The sequence below is a fragment of the Varroa destructor genome, unplaced genomic scaffold (genome assembly GCF_002443255.2).
Source record: "Varroa destructor unplaced genomic scaffold, Vdes_3.0 BEIS01000002.1, whole genome shotgun sequence".
NCBI classification, from domain to species: Eukaryota; Metazoa; Arthropoda; class Arachnida; order Mesostigmata; family Varroidae; genus Varroa; species Varroa destructor.
This window is the reverse complement of record NW_019211455.1, coordinates 10,894,250-10,912,849: the sequence shown is the minus strand read 5'-3', so window position 1 is coordinate 10,912,849 and position 18,600 is coordinate 10,894,250. Positions and strand designations below refer to the sequence as shown.

The 18,600-nt window shown below is 39.4% G+C and overlaps 2 protein-coding genes across 6 annotated transcripts; one reads left to right on the top strand and one right to left on the bottom strand.

Annotated features, from left to right (window-relative positions):
* Positions 1–1,166: 1,166 nt before the first annotated feature.
* On the bottom strand, positions 1,167–13,367 carry LOC111245035 (uncharacterized). 5 transcript variants are annotated; one of them, XM_086979312.1, is made up of 6 exons: positions 13,146–13,367; positions 12,361–12,748; positions 7,653–7,898; positions 3,755–3,805; positions 2,751–2,998; positions 1,167–2,141 (listed from the first exon to the last, which is right to left on the bottom strand). In XM_086979312.1, exons 2-6 carry the CDS (start codon positions 12,575–12,577, stop codon positions 1,446–1,448), a joined length of 1,458 nt encoding a protein of 485 aa, XP_086835438.1. In that variant the 5' UTR covers positions 12,578–12,748; positions 13,146–13,367; the 3' UTR covers positions 1,167–1,445. The 5 variants fall into 5 exon arrangements, with proteins under 5 accessions (XP_086835438.1, XP_086835436.1, XP_086835437.1 ...); XM_086979310.1 differs by having other exon boundaries at positions 2,751–3,007; positions 13,146–13,364; XM_086979311.1 differs by lacking the exon at positions 13,146–13,367 and adding an exon at positions 12,870–13,082 and having other exon boundaries at positions 2,751–3,007.
* Positions 13,368–13,871: 504 nt separating this feature from the next.
* On the top strand, positions 13,872–18,587 carry HDAC1 (histone deacetylase 1). Its single transcript, XM_022792771.2, has 4 exons — positions 13,872–14,077; positions 16,478–16,708; positions 17,154–18,055; positions 18,279–18,587. The coding sequence occupies exons 1-4, from the start codon at positions 14,026–14,028 to the stop codon at positions 18,558–18,560; spliced, it is 1,467 nt and encodes a 488-aa protein (XP_022648506.1). The 5' UTR covers positions 13,872–14,025; the 3' UTR covers positions 18,561–18,587.
* Positions 18,588–18,600: the final 13 nt, after the last annotated feature.

Below are 18,600 nucleotides of genomic sequence, written 5' to 3'. Positions count from 1 at the left end.
GCGAGAAATAGGACTCATTCCTATAATGCCACTACCGGTTCTAAGACTGCAGCTATTTACAGGCGAACTCGCTAAAAATAACCGTGACAAGCCTGGAAATTCGAAGAGAAAACGATGCATCTTGCGCCAGCGCACTCGCCTGTCGTACCGTGTTGCTTACGATGGCAGGACGGCTCGGCGTCCTATTCAACGCAATCAGTCCCCTCAGGCGATTTGTACGGAGGTTTCCATCTACCGATGCTATTTTCATTTTATTTTTCTTTCCAGCCTTTTGCACTTCACAGTGGCCTGTGTGTGGGTGGTTAACCGAGATTTCTTCAGCAATACGGCCTAGCTTTCTCTTCCCGTTTCTGACAATAACGGCCGCAGATGCACAGGAAGAGCTTCGTCGTCTTTACTACTTCACGATAATAACAGACGTTTTATTGCAAATGCTATTGTGCAGTGAAGCTCGTTTTTTTTGCCGAACGGCTCATATTTACTTACCGAATCTAGAAGAGAACCAATTAATTTGTCCGATACTTCTCCTGGTTATTTTTTCTCCGTTACCTGTTATTTACGAGATCGATATCGATCAGAGCATATGTTCCATACATGGTTCGTGAGGTAGGCGGGGTAGCGAAGACTCCGCTTTGCAAAACAAAATGCCCGAGTTTCCCAATATCTGGTAAATGTTTTTGAATATATTAGTAATTGAGACCTTGATAACAGTATTAAAATTGAGCGACTGAATTCAAATCGGGGGTAGCTTTGATAGGTGTTCAGAGTAGGTGCTAACCGTTCAACTAGTAGTAAAAATAGAGGAATATGAGTCATAACAAAATGCTATAATATGCGCGCCTACAATGTCTTCGTTTTAAATTTTCTAGCGGTTTAAAATCAAACTATTGCAGAGGATAGTGGCACTGCTCCTCATTAGCTGTTGAGTTTCAGCCCGAAACCTTTAACTCTAACGGTTCCAGCCTAAAAAAATAGGACCTGAGAGTACACCATGTCATCATAGTTGCCGCTCACTACTCCTCTTTTGTTACGAACAATTGTAAACAAATTCAATTATACGAGAGATTATTCGAAGGGACCAACGTGGTGTACGTGCGTGAATTTTCTTTCCATGCAAGTGCCATAACGCTATATTATACTATAGCCTAAACTAAACAATGGGCAGATCACTCTACAGTGTTTATTATACAGACTTTCTCAAAATCAAGATAGGTGAAAAAATAGGCCAAAGCTATCCCAAAATAGAGAAAAGGGAATTTCAGTTCACATTTATACCCTATTCAGTAGATAAATTAACCCATGCTTATATATCTCAGTCCATAAATAAACTGTTATCCTAAACCACGACAATCATTTGTCGTATAAACTTTGCGTTTATAAGAATGTTCCTAATACACTCAGGCTACGTTTCCAGGTCGCATTAATCATCTGTCATCATATCCGCACTATAACACATAATAGGGGCTCGGAGACCTATATGCCACTCGACAGACAATGCTCCGCAATAATTCGCTTATGACATCTGCGTCCTTTGCCACAATTGTTGTAACACTTTTACTTCCTGACTTAATATTTTGCAGGTCGGAGCTCATCTGGAAGGTACCTGTCACTTCTTCATCTTTGTATTGTGTTACCTGGACACTATTACCATCAAGGTCATTTCCGCTGAGACTATTATCGTTTCCATCTTCAGGAGGCACAAGATCCTTATCGGTCATACCCACGATGGCAGGGCATGATGATCCGGAAGCATCATTGTCCTCAAAGTAACGTGATACGTTTGTCCGAATCTGTAGTTTGAGTGCCGAACGCGATAAATACGAAGGCGTCTCTGTCGCTTTGCCATTTCCGCTGATTTCTTGCTCGGAACGACCTTTCGGTTTTTGATCACTGATCGACGTCCTTTCTATTGTAGGACTAGCCGTATCTGCCACGAGTGACGTTTTGACACTTTTGTCCTTCAAATATCCATCTTCACGAGTCGAAGTTCGTTGACTCCTCGTTGGGCGTTTCTTAGGTTTTGTCTGTCTGCGAAGAGAATTAAGCTCCGCTCGAAGTTTTACGATTGTTCTCTGTTGCCGCTCCGTCTTTTCGATAAGTGGCTTTCTCATTTGTATTAGTAGAGACGCAATCTCCTTTTCCTGAAAAATATGTATGACGGGCGAAAATAAACGCACATTTGTTAAAATATATATCTGTAGAAATCGCTCAAGCTGAATAAGCTTCAAGTTATTTTACTGTAAGTATGTATATTTCCTATGGCTTTGAGCATCTACGAAAAGACAGCCAGGTTTTCTTGCTTAAATAAATTCGAACATTAACTTATTGCCCAAGTACGTTTGACCAGTCGATAAAGATCATTGCACTCGCTCTCTGAAAATGCACAAATTGCATTAATCAACAGAAATACACAAGCTTTAGTACTTGATGGTGATAATCGGTGCTAGAAGAGATCGATGCCGGTGTTAACTAGACTAGGTTATTCCAAGCCAACGCTGGACCACGCGCTATGTCTCAAAAGTCAGCGAATCTACAATCATATAGGCAATCTGTTATTTTTGCTGGTACCTTCAAGCTCGTGAATTGTAAATTCTTTCTCGCCGGTGTACACAATGAGTGTTGTCTGTTATTCGTAAAAACTTGTTGATGCGTTCAATTATTGACTAGACTGAATCAGGGATTGCTAATAGGTACGACCAGCAACAACACCTGACTGCTATTAATATTGTAATTATATATTATGGTCGAACCTTATCTTGAAGGTTGTGTCGAAGATCGCACACGGTCCGCTCAAGTATTCCGACTCGGACAAGGAGCTCGACCATATGTTGAGCTTGACGCTGGCAATCTTCGCGGGGGCATTCGTCCTCAAATAGTAGGGAATCGTCTTCTGCATTATCGCTGTCTGAATTCCAACTGTCCTTTTGAATTCGATTATTTGCTTTCGTCATATTTGTTTTGATTTTTCCAACGCAGATAGAATTGGTCGAAGACGATTCTGAAGAACCTAAGAGCAATCGGAGGAGAGAGAGAGAGACGAGGCAAAAAACTTGATTTGATTTGTTTCAAGTCTTTTTTTTATTGTGTTTAATGGCGTAAACCAAAACGTCATTAATCGATTAAATTTTGGTTAAAAAAATATTTGTGAATTCGGGATTGCTATCAAATGGAGCAGAGAAAGCCATCGATGCTCTACGAGAAAGAAAAATTAAAGGACAGTACGCTATCCTCTACGATAAAGACTATACACTTTGCGTGAATGAACGTGCTGCGACGACACTACCGATATTTTGGAACAATTATTTCCCAATGACTGCAAGATAGGCAACATGGCTTCTCTAATGTATGTATAATACGTTTTTAAGGCGATGTATGATAAGAAAGAAGCTCTATAAATAGAATTCTATGCTATTTATAGAGCTTCTTTCTATATATGCAGATTACACTACACAGAAACGAGTTCACGACGTGAACTTCTATATCACCTTAAATAATGTTGGATTACTTATTCACATCCATTCTGAAATCTCTTGAAGCCTAAACATATTTTACGAATGCACTATCTGTCTTGGTATTGAGGTGTTTATAAGGATTCTAGGTTAATTTAAAATCCACGACCAATGACCCAACTGTCCAGCTTTAGTTGACCGTCCTTAGCGTCAACCTCTTAAAGGACCTGCTTAGTATCCTAGCCCGAAAAAAAAGTAATGGTTTCTTTGCTGATAAAGAAAGATCTTGCTTCCCGACAACCTGCCTTTAGCGTGTTTCACCGGCATCATCGGCGAAGTGATCAGGTAACCACCACCTGCGGAACAAGCCACATCACCACTCGAGAACCACACCCGATTATATGATTAGACCAAGTCATAGCCTGCGACGCCAATTTGCCACTCCTAATAACGACACAAAGGCCATAAATTTAACGTAGGAGCTTTTCTCCATCACGTAGAGTTGTACGTATACTTGTTTATATATCCTATATGCCCATATAAATATTCCGCTTTTTGTCCGAACGCAGTTGCATTGCTGATCCGCAAAAATGCTTCTTCAGCAAAATGCCATGGGTTACACATCTATAGGATACGCCTACGTGGATTACAGTAGTGCCCTTTTGGTATGGCAGAAAATCGGGATGCTTTTTTTTTTAGAACAAATTTATTTTTCAGGGCCTCTAATTATTGAGTGTATTAAGTTGTGCAGCGTAACCACCTATTTATTCTACTACTGAGGGACCCTTAATCGAACAGACCACGCCTATAACTCAGTTGAATCTTCACACTGTTTAGATTGTTTTTCTATAGTTGTCGAATTGTTCGTCAAATTTGAAAAACAAATTGTTATGAAATCAAGCCTTAATGTTGAGGCCTACAGAAAACCTTTACTGACACTCTGTATAGGGGATAAGTGAACCCTTACAGGAAGACATGATAATGGTAAATCAGCTCTTGAGTAGTTTGAAAAGGAAATAAATTTAACGGTTTTACTAGACTCTTTCTTACTGTTATAACCGATCTTAAGAATTATAACCCGGATTCAAATGCATTTCAAACCCATTGCTCGACCGTTTTAACTGACTATTTTCTAGTGACGTTCATCGATAAAAATCACTTTGTCACCCGTCGATGACGATTCCTTTTGAGAAACTGAAAGAAATAGCCATTTTGTAATATAAGCAGTAGTGGTAACTGTATTAAACGAGTAATTTCCATAAGGTACGACGATAACTCAGTCTGCTCAAAAGAAAATGCAATCCTCAAACATAACAGATTTAAGTCAATGCTCCGGACCCTATACGCCATTTCCATATACCCATTTTGTATCAGCAAAAAGAAGAACAATTTTAATCCGAAGCATATGCGTCATATAATTACAATTTCTTCTACGAAGAATAAATAACTCATGTTAATTAGACGTTAGTTTTATTGAGGAGTATAATTGTTCATTAGGGTTGTATTTTGTGGCCAGTTGACTGAATTAGATAAAAAAAAATAATAAAGTAAATAGTAATCGTATGTTTTCTACGACCAGAATTATTGCACAAATGGAGTCATCACCTACAGAGATCTGACGATGTAAATACGAATCGAATTTAATCAACGTTATTATAGTATTAACAAAGCTTAGCAAAAAATGTTATTTGTCTATAAAAAAAAAAAAGGTACATATAAACAGACTGAGAAAGTATCTAGGATTAATTGACCGACGTGGGCATATTAGTTGATGTCAAACCGGGAGATAGGTGTAACCCAATAGAACGTGGGAATTCAAAGTTCGAAAAAAAATTACTACCGAGTCGATTATAGTGTGCAGTGCCTCTGAAATCCTGGTTGATCACACATAATACCCGACAATATTAGCTCTAAAGTTGATAGCAAACGTAGATTTAAGCCGGACATAGGTATTTTGAATAGCATATAATTATTATTATGCAATGCAATGATGTGTTTGCATCCGTAGTTCTGATTGCGCACTAACGATTAGAAAAGCTAAAGGTAATAGATAGATAAGAACGGGAGCTGTACTGATTCTTCCCTAAAAAACATGTCTGGAAAAGCAGTCCGACCAACTTGATGGAAACAGAGAAATAGGCGAATTCTGCAAAAACTTTCGAGAACTCGACGGGTGCAAATCTGACTGGTGATTAGTGACTTGGTCAAACCGCTTCTTCATAAAAATATACGCTACTATTATTGAAAACTATTGTTTTCGTTTTATTATGTTTATTATTAGATTACGTTATGCTTATAAATTGTGGCATGTAGCTATCGTGGGTAATAATCGATTTGAAACATCGAAGCTCAAAGGCCTTGTTCCCAGCGCTTGGGCAAAAGATGTAGCACTGCAACACTCGAATAACAATTTCAGATTGATCTTTTCATAAAAGTAACAGCGGGAAAAAGCTTAGTTCACCGACAATTTAGCTCACTTAGTGTAACTGGGTCACAAAGACAAAACTCTTTATGCAATAGACATGCTGTAGGCAACCTTCGGCAGCCGAATGTCCATTAATAACATTAGATATATTCAACGCAATCTCGGTTTTTGGTACGACTCGTTGCTGGAACAACGATCTGAATAGCAAATTTTAACACAAATCTATGTTCTGAACTGTAGTGTATTTGAAAGCATTATTTGTGTGACAAAACGCGATTGACTTACAGGTCAAAGTAAACAAATCAGTACAATTGAAAGTGAAGATCTGCTTCTTCATGCAGAAAAGGCAACTCAAGACAGCTTAGTTCCTGTTGTTTTTAGCGCCGGCATCGGTGCATTACGCCCAAGGAAGATTTGTAACCAAAAAGAAATATAGCGATAGCCGTTCTATCGCCTCTAATAGGAAAGGTAAAATAAGTAAAAAAAAACAAACATTAACAGCTTTCGAGACAAAACCACTTCGAGCGGTTTACAAGAAACCGAAACGATGAGCGGATGATACGACGAACAGACACATATATAAGACGATAGCAATAAGCAAATTATAATGACGACGTACATTAATGTTCAATCATTTGTTGAAGTTGAAATCGAGTATTGGCCTAAAGCGGGGTTGTTTAAGATTAGAAGAATAGCATTTAATTTCCACAGCAGTAGTACGCTGGTTATACTGTTAGACATGCACATTTCCCAACAAACTGAAACTATCAGTTTATCTGCGAAGATTAACATAATAGCCTTATTAAAAATAAATCTGCGAATCTGTATTTCTAATATTGTTTGTCCGAAAGAAAATGCTCACGTTTACGAATGATTAAAGCTTTGTTAAACTGTTTTTTTGATTTCGCTCTGAAATGACTGATCCAAAATACCCACATGGAAACTGTCTATGAAGATGGGACGGTTGCGTCAATAGACAACTCTAACTTGAATGGCTGAACGTCGCTATGTATTGATTTCAAATATTAAAAAACGATACTAATTCAACTAATTCACGAGACGACGATTCTATGCCCTGGCCAAAAAAAGTCAAGTTATATTATAGTAGGTTGTAATCTCTAATGGCGCTAGTGATGCGTCGCCCTGAGTACCTTGATATTCAACAGGTAACGGCAACGCCTATTCAATTACAATAACCTTATTTTACCATTTCCATTCAGTGTCCTCATAGGCTATTCATTTAAGATAACGGTTAAGTAACTTAATTGTAGAATTTGGTTACGCTGCGGAACGTACGGAAGTCATATTTACAGCATATTATTATTTCTTTTCCAGCATTTTTCCAAACTAAAAGTTTCTTTCCGTATTCTTCATCATTATTACGCTATAAGATCGAAGTTGCATAAGAATATGTGATTTCGAAGCGGTCCACAGTTGGAAGTCTAGTGACTGAAGATGAACTTTAGGAAATCTTTGTCTCATTTTATAGCACTCCATAGCATAAAGGTTGCAATCAACAGCAAAACTACATGGCTGAGTTAGTTTTTCTGCACTCTTTATATTTAATGCACTGCAAAAAAATTAAGTATCCAGTTGAAAAAAATATAAGTCGCTCTGAATTACCTCCATTCTGGATGCAATTGGTGTTTACGTTTAGGATGTTCCATGCATTTGCACGCTTTAGGCACGATAGATTTGTTCATTGAGACATCTCAGAGTGCTGAACATTAATATGTTCGTATGTTAAAAAGCGCGACTCCCCAGTTCCTTCTACCTACCTTGACCAGAAAGCAGTTTTCGTGTCGTTTTCGAATGATAATCACCATGAGTGACCGTATTTTCAAGCCCTCTGCATTTTACGTCCCGGAAAATCACGGATGAGCTGAGATCTCCGAGGGACGAATATGCTTCATTAGGCAGATTTTGCCTCGATTTTACTAAGGGAGTTCGGGTCGCAGGAGAAGATTGTACAAGCTGGAGCGACGGTGAGAAATCTATATCTTGTTCGTTATTAATCGGCTGGCCTAAAGTCAATAAAAAAAAAATACACTAGATTAAGTGATGTGAGCGTCTTCGTGTTTACATATGCCAACAAAAGAAATGTTCAAGATAAGCCAGTGCGGAGACTATGTGCGATAACTTTACTGACAAAGTAATGATCAAATAGTACAGATCTTGAGTATATTAAATTCGGAAAAAGTGTCTCCACTTTTTTTACTAAATAGAGGACGTTAGATTGTTCAGTTCTGTGACAGTAATTCATTACGTTATATAACACTCGTCGCTGTTCACTTTCTCCCATCTTTCCACCAAATTACGTATGCTGTCTCGCCAGAAGGTACTGGTTGTTGTCTCGGAAGTTTTTTTCCAACCGTATCTCGAGTCATTGATCCGTGCCAGATGTGAGGTTACGAGGGCCTATAAGTAAATTAAAAAAGTAAAAATACGTCCATGGCCGAGATATCGAGACGTCAACCTGCCATTGAAAGTCCAAGAGAGCAACTTTAATGTGTGACTTTTAATGTGTATCCATATCGTGGAGTGGCTCCATCTCGTGTCTCTAATTTCTTCACCAAAGCACTCTGCTTGACCTGATGCAGCGAGGCCAAATAAACATGCCGATACACTGTCCAGTTTGCACAAATTATTTTCACTGAAGCAAAGTCTCACGATCGTACTAAACGCAAAGCACGATCTTTTTTGGATGAAGCTTAGGTACAACCCTGGGCTTTGTCATTTCTACTAAAACAACTCATTCCGATTTCTGGTTCATGCTGACATACAAAGATCTTTTTTCATCACCAGAGATAATTCTGTGCAAAAATCGGCCATTTCGGTTGCGTCACGCTCGATACTGGGTGAAATATTGAAATGCAGCGTTAAATCGTAATTGCTTGTTGGATTCAGATAATTAATGAGGTACCAAAACAAGAGGTCTCAATGTAAACTCAAAAGACAGGAAATGGCTAAGAGTGATTGTGTCTGCAACTCATTTTTTCGACTAATTCTCGAGTTGTTTGTCGGCCATCTCCTATCAAAAGTGCTTTCAGATAATTACCATCAAGGTCGAACGGGAAGCCAAAGCGGAGCGCATTTTCTAAGTCCTAGATACGGTTTTAAAACTCCATTTTTGAACAGAGCTATTGGTGACAGTGTCGTTACCGTTCACAAGTAAAGTGTGCCGGGCTGTTCAGGCAGCGTCTTGGCATCAATGAAATACATGGTACAGAAGGTACCGAAAATGTGCTTTTTTCTAGCTGGAGCATCATTCTCGCTTCCAAGTTCTTTGGAGTTGAAATCGGGCTCATAAAACGATACTGTTATAAAACGCTGCTAGTAGAGCAGGATGAGCGCTTTGCAACCACATGTCAGAACTAAATAATAAGCGAGCAGGCAGTTTTCAAAAACTCAGAATTTTCTTTTCAACCTCTACTCGGTTAATACGTAAGTAACAAACGATTTTTCACCTAAGAACAAACACAACATTCAACTCCAATGGTAGGAATAAATTAATTTATTATGCATTAGCTTTTATTCTCTATGATCCTTTCACACATTTCAATGAATTCATTTCTCCTCTCCAGAAATGCTTATCCCTGACGATGAAGAACTCATCCGGAAAGCTCTTAGGACACCTTTTATTGTAGAATTCGATTATATGATTGAGGCTTGGAAAATATGGGAAACGCAAAAGAAACTTCTAAGCGCTTACCGGCAACTGGAAGGCTTCACGGTGTACTGGCTATTATAGTCATGTGGAAAAATGACTCCGCTTAGTTTATTAGATTATTTCTCTTAAATATCCTCATTTATTCAATGCAATTGGGCTGTGTTTCAATAATTGTCGACCGATTTCCCTCAAGAACTTCTCAGTCTCTAAGATTTTTCTAGTTTTACCAAAACCAGATCGTGAACTTTTTCGGATAGAGATCTGGCCTAAGTCCGAATCTAAGTGTATCTTCCGAAGCTAGTGATTCCTTTATATCCTTCACATTGATATAAAGACGCCACCAGTTATCGCCCGTGACAACTCAATGTTGGAATCTGTCGTTGTTACCGTGCGTGTTTCGGCACTGAGCGAGATAGTAAGATCTCGCTCAGTGCCGAGAGAGGTATTGCTTCCCTGTTCACTTCGTTTAACTGAAACATTGACGATCATATTTCGGAACGTACCCGCTCTCTCCCTGTCAATGCTTTAGAACAACTTTAATAACGAAACCTTCTTATAATTGCTACCACCGCGAAACGGCCACCGACTGGTTTCATATCGGTTTGGTCCCTTGCATATGCTACTTGTATTCGATCTTTCCTGTCGCGTAGAAAACTATATGGATTCAAAGGTCGAGCAGCGATTCTGTGAGGTGTCAGATAGGAGGTTACGAGCTGTGCAACAGCAATGACGTCAGCATTAATGGAAAAGTGTCGCATTAAATGGACTTAGACTAAAAAAATTCACGTCTGCTTTCATTGTTTTTTTAAACATAGTAAATCTAGTTATTTACTCCATATACACAAATCTTCCGAACCACAAATTATGCTAATTTAGGTATAACATAAAGGACTTTCCCCCATTAGAAATCTAACCGGAGTAGACTCAAGTGAAGATTCTCGATCAAATCTATGAAATGCCACGGCAATCATATTAACTACTGTTAACTATTAATCTAAATAATCATTACATTTTATTTTACGTTATCTGTTGGTTTTCCTTCATTTCTTAGTTTCCTAATTATGAATATCTGTTAATCATTTTTGCCAACGCTGAGATTTGAACTAGCATGCGTGTGTTATGATCGTTACTATAGCAACTCGTTCAAAGATGAATATTAGCCACCCAGACGATGCTGCCCCCAGGGCTTGCGCATTGATATCTCGCTTTATTAGGCAGATCTAAGCGTCGTACTCACTGGGGATGAAGAGTTAAAGATTTGCAATGCTACTTGAGAGCAGACTCAAACAAAGCGTAGCGTAAGCGCTGACTCGACCTTATAGCAACGTACAATATTTACGCTGTTTTAATTCCTTCTATTTCCACTAACATTCTGCTAATTAATTTTAACCTGCAAAGGCATGGCGTTATCACCTGTCTTTCTGTTTTCCTAACCCACCGCTATCTTGATGTAGCTTTGTCTTCCAGATAAATGCTGCTTTGCCATCGACCAAGCTGGTTAGCCACTATCCGGAGAAACAGATTTTTTGTGGAATAATAGTTCGTTTTTCGAGAAAAAAACAACCAACTGCGGTTTCCACCCCTCAACCTGTTTCGTCTTACTTTTATACTCGTTCCTTTTTCCTGACCTGCGGCAACCCCTTTACGCTCAACTTTTCTCAACTCGAACTAATGTACCTATGTATATCGGCGCGACCAATTCTCACCAACTCAGCCAAATTCGCTTTCGGAATGCTGGCTGACAGGCAGTCAATGACCTGTGCGAGTCCAGCAAGACGTTATAGCTAACACAAGATGAGCTATAACGATAGATGCGCTAACAAAAAGCAATTGGTGCAAGCTTGCAAAACAGGATGGCTTATGGGGGTTTCTACTAGTTGCTTGGGTGACGAAGCTTTGATGTATAATTGCAAATCGCCTATAGCGTCACCACATGCAGTTGGTATTTATTAAAAAGAAAAAGCTCACAGAGGAGCTCATGCTAGCGCTCGTATGGGACCGTATAAGGTCCATATTATGTCTAAACACACTTCGAGATTAGCATACCTACGTGCACATAGAAATAGTAGTATGTGGCTAGAAAATTAATTCAAGTACGAGCGGTCAAACCGTGCGGTCAAACCGTGCGGTCAGATCCGCAGATTATCAGGTACACGTTAGAGACTAACTGCTAGTGTAATGATAAGAGCAGAACCATGACCATCATCTCGCATGATGGTCATGGGCTAAAGTAAGCCTCGACAAAATTTTAGTGCAATAGACAAAGTGTACACTTCACAAGTCAATAAATTTTACGTCATATCAACTTTCGTTTTGCAGAAAGCGCAATAGTTCAATATGCATAAAATATTATTAACCAGCAAACCAGTAATTAAAATTTGCTTCGGATCTTTTATTGGATCTTTTACTAGAGATCTTTTACTAACCTAATGTATAATATTTTAACGCTACGTTTAAGCACGAACAATCTAAACTCATTGTCACGCCACACAACGCCAGCACATTACTGAATTCGATAAATCTTTCTAAACTGCCCGTCATTATGAGTCTTAGCTCAATAATTTCCCGTATTAAAACGATGCAAATACTTTTTTCTTACCTTTTTTTTTTACAACATTAGCAATAATCCGTTATGTGCAACATGTGCTCAGGTTCTAGTAATTTATATTCTTCATCAGCGATTCAATAAAGAAGATCTCGACGAAAACAAACAAACAATCGTCTGCTTTGTGGCATGATATCCAATTGTTGTTCTTCCGCTTCCTTTCTACTATTTAGACCCAAGTAGCTTCGCTCTCTTTGGTTAATTGTCTCACCAGATACGAAGTGAACGTTGCAAATCTTGGCGCGCGAAGGCAGTGCTTCCGGTTGAAGTCCGCAACGGTTCAGCCACAGCGCACGTCGCGGTTCGCCCATCGGTGGAAACTGGAACAATTTCACTTTGGAAAGCGCATTGGTCCCCTCGCGTCGTCCACACAAGACACATTTACCTGTCCCGCCTCGACTAAGGACAGAAATTTGGGAGCGTTTCATGTTGTCCTACGCCAGCAGCTGCTGTGACCGAAAGCAATGACGAAACAGGCTTTTTTTTTCTATGTGCGCATCCGACTCAACCAAACTTCTTGTACTGACTCCTGTATGTTGTCGCATGTTTTCATATATGCAAGGTTACATCGCGCGTAGATTTCTTTGCATTCTTGGTTCCTACAATCAAAAATATGTTATCTCTCTCTAAATATCAGCCACCTCATCGTACTACTTCGGTAATTATCTGATCAATCATATTAAAATATTAGCAACGGCCAAATCGAGCAGTGATACTAACAACACTTGTTCAACCACTTTAAGGAGTGCGATCGATTTGAACAATATACTGAAAACTCTGTACCGGCAACAGCTACTTTCCATCACTTAAAATACTCTATAGCAACACGAATACGGGTTATACGATGGAGCACACAGTGAAGCTCTACGTTTTATGCATAATAGTTAATGAATCAACCAATTAGCTCACTGTGCAAACACGACTTCAAATGAAATTAGCTTAGTATACAATACAGATATATATACGTGTGTATATTTTGTATAAATATATGCATACTTCTAGTTGTTTGCAATGGGTCGTCATATTGTACTGGCTGAATCCGCTATCCCGACTTCCGTTCCGTGCGTCAAAACAGAATGAATGCATGTCCTGCAGACCAGAATGACTTCCGGGCCAATCGCTTACACGCCTAAGAGAAGAGCCAACTAGCCCTAGAGGGATGGCCATCAATGCGTAACTGACCGATTCTTACAGATTCATTAATTTAGAATGCTTTTTAAAGCTTTAGCGCGAAAGAAAGCCTCTCGCATGTCAGTTGTTGTAACTAGTATATAATATTAGCCGACGGTAATAAATTCGCTGGGCTTTTGAACGTATTCAGTGTAGTGAACTCAAACTGGCTTGAGGCAGAAAGTTACTGATAACAATAATAATATACGCTTTACTGCGCGTTCATCATTATCGGTTTGAGGTAGAGGTGTTTAGAGCGATTACGCCTTATTACACACACATATATATATATATATATATACAACCAAACGCCGATAAATGCGTTCTACGGGTAACTTCGCAATTTCTGTCCGCTCATCAAAAAGTAACAAAAAAGTAAATAAGGAATTTTTTTTGTCATCTTCCAAATCAATTATAAAGCATTTTGGCCGTAATCACCAGCCGACGAAACATGAGACTTCACCGACAAATCATGATAAGCCCTTTCAGGCTGACGTTGTATCCGTAAGAGTTTCATCGAACTACCGTAGCCAGTAGGGCTGACACACTTGCACAAGGAGGAAAAGCCTGTTAGAAAGAAAAAACGTGTTGGAACACGTATCGGCGGAGTTCGACAGTTCAAATTTCCCGCCATCGTCAACTTGCCGCTCAGTGCAGCTGTACCAACCAGACGTCACAGTTGAAGGCATCGCTTTAGTGGTGTACAATGGCAGCGAATATTCAACACTCAAAAAAACGCGTTTGCTACTATTATGATGGTAAGTTTTCCCTGAAAGTAACTTTAGAAAGATATCCAGCTGAACGTGGAAGTTTTACGCAAAAATCTGTGTTGAAACAACGAGTAATTGCAAAAATTCGTGTGAGCGCCACTCACAGCGAAGGTGAAGCCGAACCGGCAAAATGGCAAATTATATTAAAATTCAGCTTTACTTGTTATAGTTTCTATCATAAGATACTGGTCTTATGCTGCTATGATAATTGGTGGTGAGTTTTTTAGAAAAAAACGCAGGTTTGCAAAAATTTCGCAATTTCACCCTGCACGACGCTGCTCCGTAGAAACAGCGGGATTTCATGAGCGGCGCGAATATCGTTGTTTTTCAGATTCACTTTGACAGTGAATAAGCATACGGCATCGAAATTATTTAATGTAACGAACAACCGCGAGAGCGCAGTTATTATTTCTGAAACCTTCCTTTTAATTACTTACAAAAGGACTGTCGGTATGTCAAAGAAATCTAGATAGAACTATATCAATTGCACGTTGACACTCAATGTTGATGGATCGCTGTCGATCTAGAGTAGATCAACCAACGTTGTTGTTGACTGTCTTACGTTGAGCCTTACCAATAACAGCGGGGATCAGAATCATCATAAGTACTCCATGCATAGAGGTTTCGCACATATTTCAACATGTTGGAACATGCCAAGAAGATCTTCACTAAACGAACCCATGAGAAGCCTGTAAATGTACATAGACACATGAAACAATGTTTTCGGCCTAAAGTTGTTCCTTAATAAGTGCAACAAAAGGCTAGCAGTAAAACTCGCATTGCTTCTTATTAACATCTTGTCGTCATAGACGTTTCAAGATACGTAGCGAGCTGTACCGAAGAACGTTCAAAACAGAGCAGGCTTGTTCGCTCATTGTATCGCACGCTCCTATTTTTTTAAATATTAGTATTTGGCGTATTCTGTTGCTGCTGAGCGTATTAAAGCTGATGAAATAAGTCAATGTCGGAGCAATGCTCTACTAAAAAATCTCCGAGTCATTTACCATAGAATTTTTACGTAATTTAATGCATTAATTGTTATTTGTGAATATATTGACGCTGCTTTATGTCAACCCGTTACTGTACGAACAGATATTTCTTTCGTGCAATTTATGTGGAACCATTAGTCGCGTGCATCCGTTGCCTTTACCAAAAGTTATTAATAGGCTTTGTATATAGTCTAATCTGGCAAACATGGAAAAAATTGATGTAAGCTTACTATTATTGTTAAAAATCTCGACTCAAAATTTGAGTTAAAATAATGAAGCGTATCAGAACCCTTTCTAAATATCTGCAGCCTTATTTAATTCAATAAATTATTCATTCTAATTGTTTTTTCGGCATAGCGTACATGCGGTACGTATTAGCGGTTGTTATTACAGACTTAGGTCGAAATCCAAACACGACAAATGGAGAACAGGGAATTGGTACACATTATGAAGGCGCAACCGATATGCACAGAAAACTTCGAAGCATATATATTCGTAATTAATTTACGAAAGCGTTTTTACATATATAATGTGAAAACACTAACCTTCGGGGAAGGTAGAGCGTTATTAATTAGTATAACAATTTGGTTGGCACTTGTTGTGACGGATTGCATCCATCTGACGATGGATTTCGTTGCAGCAATATTTACTGTAGAATATAGAAACATTGTATTTACTAACTTCGACTTTATTCTGCTTATTACTGCTTTGTTTGTGTTGGAATAACGCTATCAATTAAGTTGTGCAATGATTCTAGCATAAGTTTGACATTTGGGTAAGACTTTTGCATCCCTTACCTACTACCTTCTAATTGACAGTATTATTATGATGCCAAGTTGGAAAGCTGCATTATAGTGCAAGTATTAGCAACTAACTTTTATCTTTGTGAGTGCTTCTTCATTTGATTTTCAATGTTTTATGATCTTCAATGGTAACATATTATTCCATTGATGGATTCACTGACCCTGCGCCCAGGAATTTCATTTATTTAATAAAGAGCATGCGTACCTATATAATAGCGCTTCGGTCTTATTAGCTGCACAACCATAGGCTGGCACGTGTGCACATGATGTGTACATTTAGCACAACAAGTTTAAAGAAAAAAGTTGAAAAAAGTTGATTGCGATTACTAATCGCAATCAAGAAAGCGTGATGATTATTTCATGCCACCCATTTTATGCTTCATGTTGGTTTATATACGTAATATCGATGTTATATATATATAAGTTATAGGCGCTTTATTGAATCCTAGTTTTCCAAAAAAGAACTCACATCAAAAATTAAATCGCCATCCGTTTCCTTAGCATTATTTGTATAACTAGACCTATTATGTCGTAGTTTCTTTTTGTTTTGTTAATAAAATATGTGCGTTGCTAATAAAAGTCATGTTTATCTTTAGGCGACATCGGAAACTACTATTACGGCCAGGGGCACCCAATGAAGCCTCATCGGATGCGCATGACGCATAATTTGATCCTTAATTATGGTCTTTATCGGCGCATGGAGATTTACCGGCCTCATAAGGCTACACAAGAAGAAATGACCAAGTACCACAGCGACGAATATGTCCGCTTCCTGCGCTCAATTAGGCCCGATAACATGAGCGAGTATAATAAATTTATGCAAAAATGTAAGTAACTGATATATACCCGCCATGATACATTATCGGTACTCTACTTGTGAGTACAAGTACAAGCTTTACGACAGTTCACTCATGAGTTCTATTCTGACCAAAATTATTGTAAAATAATCATTACTACTTGCTAATTTCTGGTTTCGGAAATCACCATGATTGGAGCAAATCTTTTGGTTATATAACTTGAGAATGTCTGTTGAATTATTATGGTGTATATTTAGAATTATTTTAAGCGTTCGGTTGATACTTACCCTAGTATCCGTAATCTAATCCAACTAATTGACCTCAACACATTTTTGTGTATGTGAAAATCGCACGAACTGGATTTTCCGAACTATGCAGACTTGAATGGTAGCGATAAATATTCACATTGAATCGCTAGCAAAGTTGCATCAGCAGGATAACCTATATACTCTAAACTTTTGGCGTTCTCTTATAGTCAACGTCGGCGAGGATTGTCCCGTATTCGACGGGCTCTATGAATTCTGTCAGCTATCAACTGGAGGTTCGGTCGCAGGCGCAGTTAAGCTTAACAAGCAGGCAACTGACATCGCGATCAACTGGTCAGGCGGTCTTCACCACGCGAAGAAATCGGAGGCCTCAGGATTCTGTTACGTCAACGATATTGTGCTCGCCATCCTCGAGCTTCTCAAGTATCACCAGCGTGTTCTTTACATCGATATCGACGTCCATCATGGCGACGGTGTCGAAGAAGCTTTTTATACGACCGATCGAGTCATGACTGCTTCGTTTCATAAGTATGGAGAGTACTTCCCCGGCACAGGCGATCTCCGTGACATTGGCGCTGGCAAAGGCAAATACTACGCGGTAAACTTTCCCCTCCGCGATGGTATCGACGACGAACAGTACCACGAAGAAGTATTTAAACCTTTAATGACAAAGGTGATGGAGATGTACCAGCCGAGCGCCGTTGTGCTTCAATGTGGTGCTGATTCGCTTTCGGGTGATCGACTTGGTTGTTTCAACCTGACGCTGAAAGGACACGGGAAATGCGTGGATTTCATGCGCAAATTTAACGTGCCCCTTCTTCAACTGGGCGGTGGAGGTTATACGATTCGGAATGTGTCACGCTGCTGGACCTATGAGACAGCAGTGGCGTTGGGTGTTGAAATCGCCAATGAGCTGCCCTATAACGATTACTTCGAGTATTTTGGGCCGGACTTCAAGCTGCACATCTCGCCGTCGAACATGGGCAACCAGAACTCACAAGAGTATGTCGACAAGGTTCGCACTCGGCTGTTTGAGAATCTCCGTATGCTTCCACACGCGCCTTCTGTGCAAATGCAGCAGACACCTGATGATGCGATCGATACCGATAAGGTATGAATTAGTGTGAAGGTATTGGACGAAATCACTGTTCGAAAATTCTATGGGTGCATACATATTCTAGATGTATTACTCAACGTAGTATGTTAAGTGGATTAGAGAATATCTGAAAGCCTTTCAAACTATATTATTGATTTATGAAAGAAGGTAATACTGTATCACAAAAATCACAGAGAATTTCACAACTTTCTTACGACCCCTGTTTGTTCTGATTTAGGTAAAGGCTGATGAGGACGAAGCCGCTGACTCTGGCAAGAACGACGAGCAGCGCATCAGCATTCGACACTCAGAGAAGCGAGTCGCCAATGAGGAGGAGTTTTCTGACTCTGAAGACGAAGGTTCTGGAGGCCGTCGTGACGTCCGGTCTCACAAGCCTAAGAGGCATAAGAAAGTGTCCCAGGGCGCTGAAGCTGATAATGACGCCACAGGCAACGATAAGCCTGTAAATCCAGCAGGTGACGCGGATTCCAAAGACGAGAAACCTGATTCTAAGGCCTAATTGACTATATAGCTAGCTAATGATCAAGCAGCTAATATAT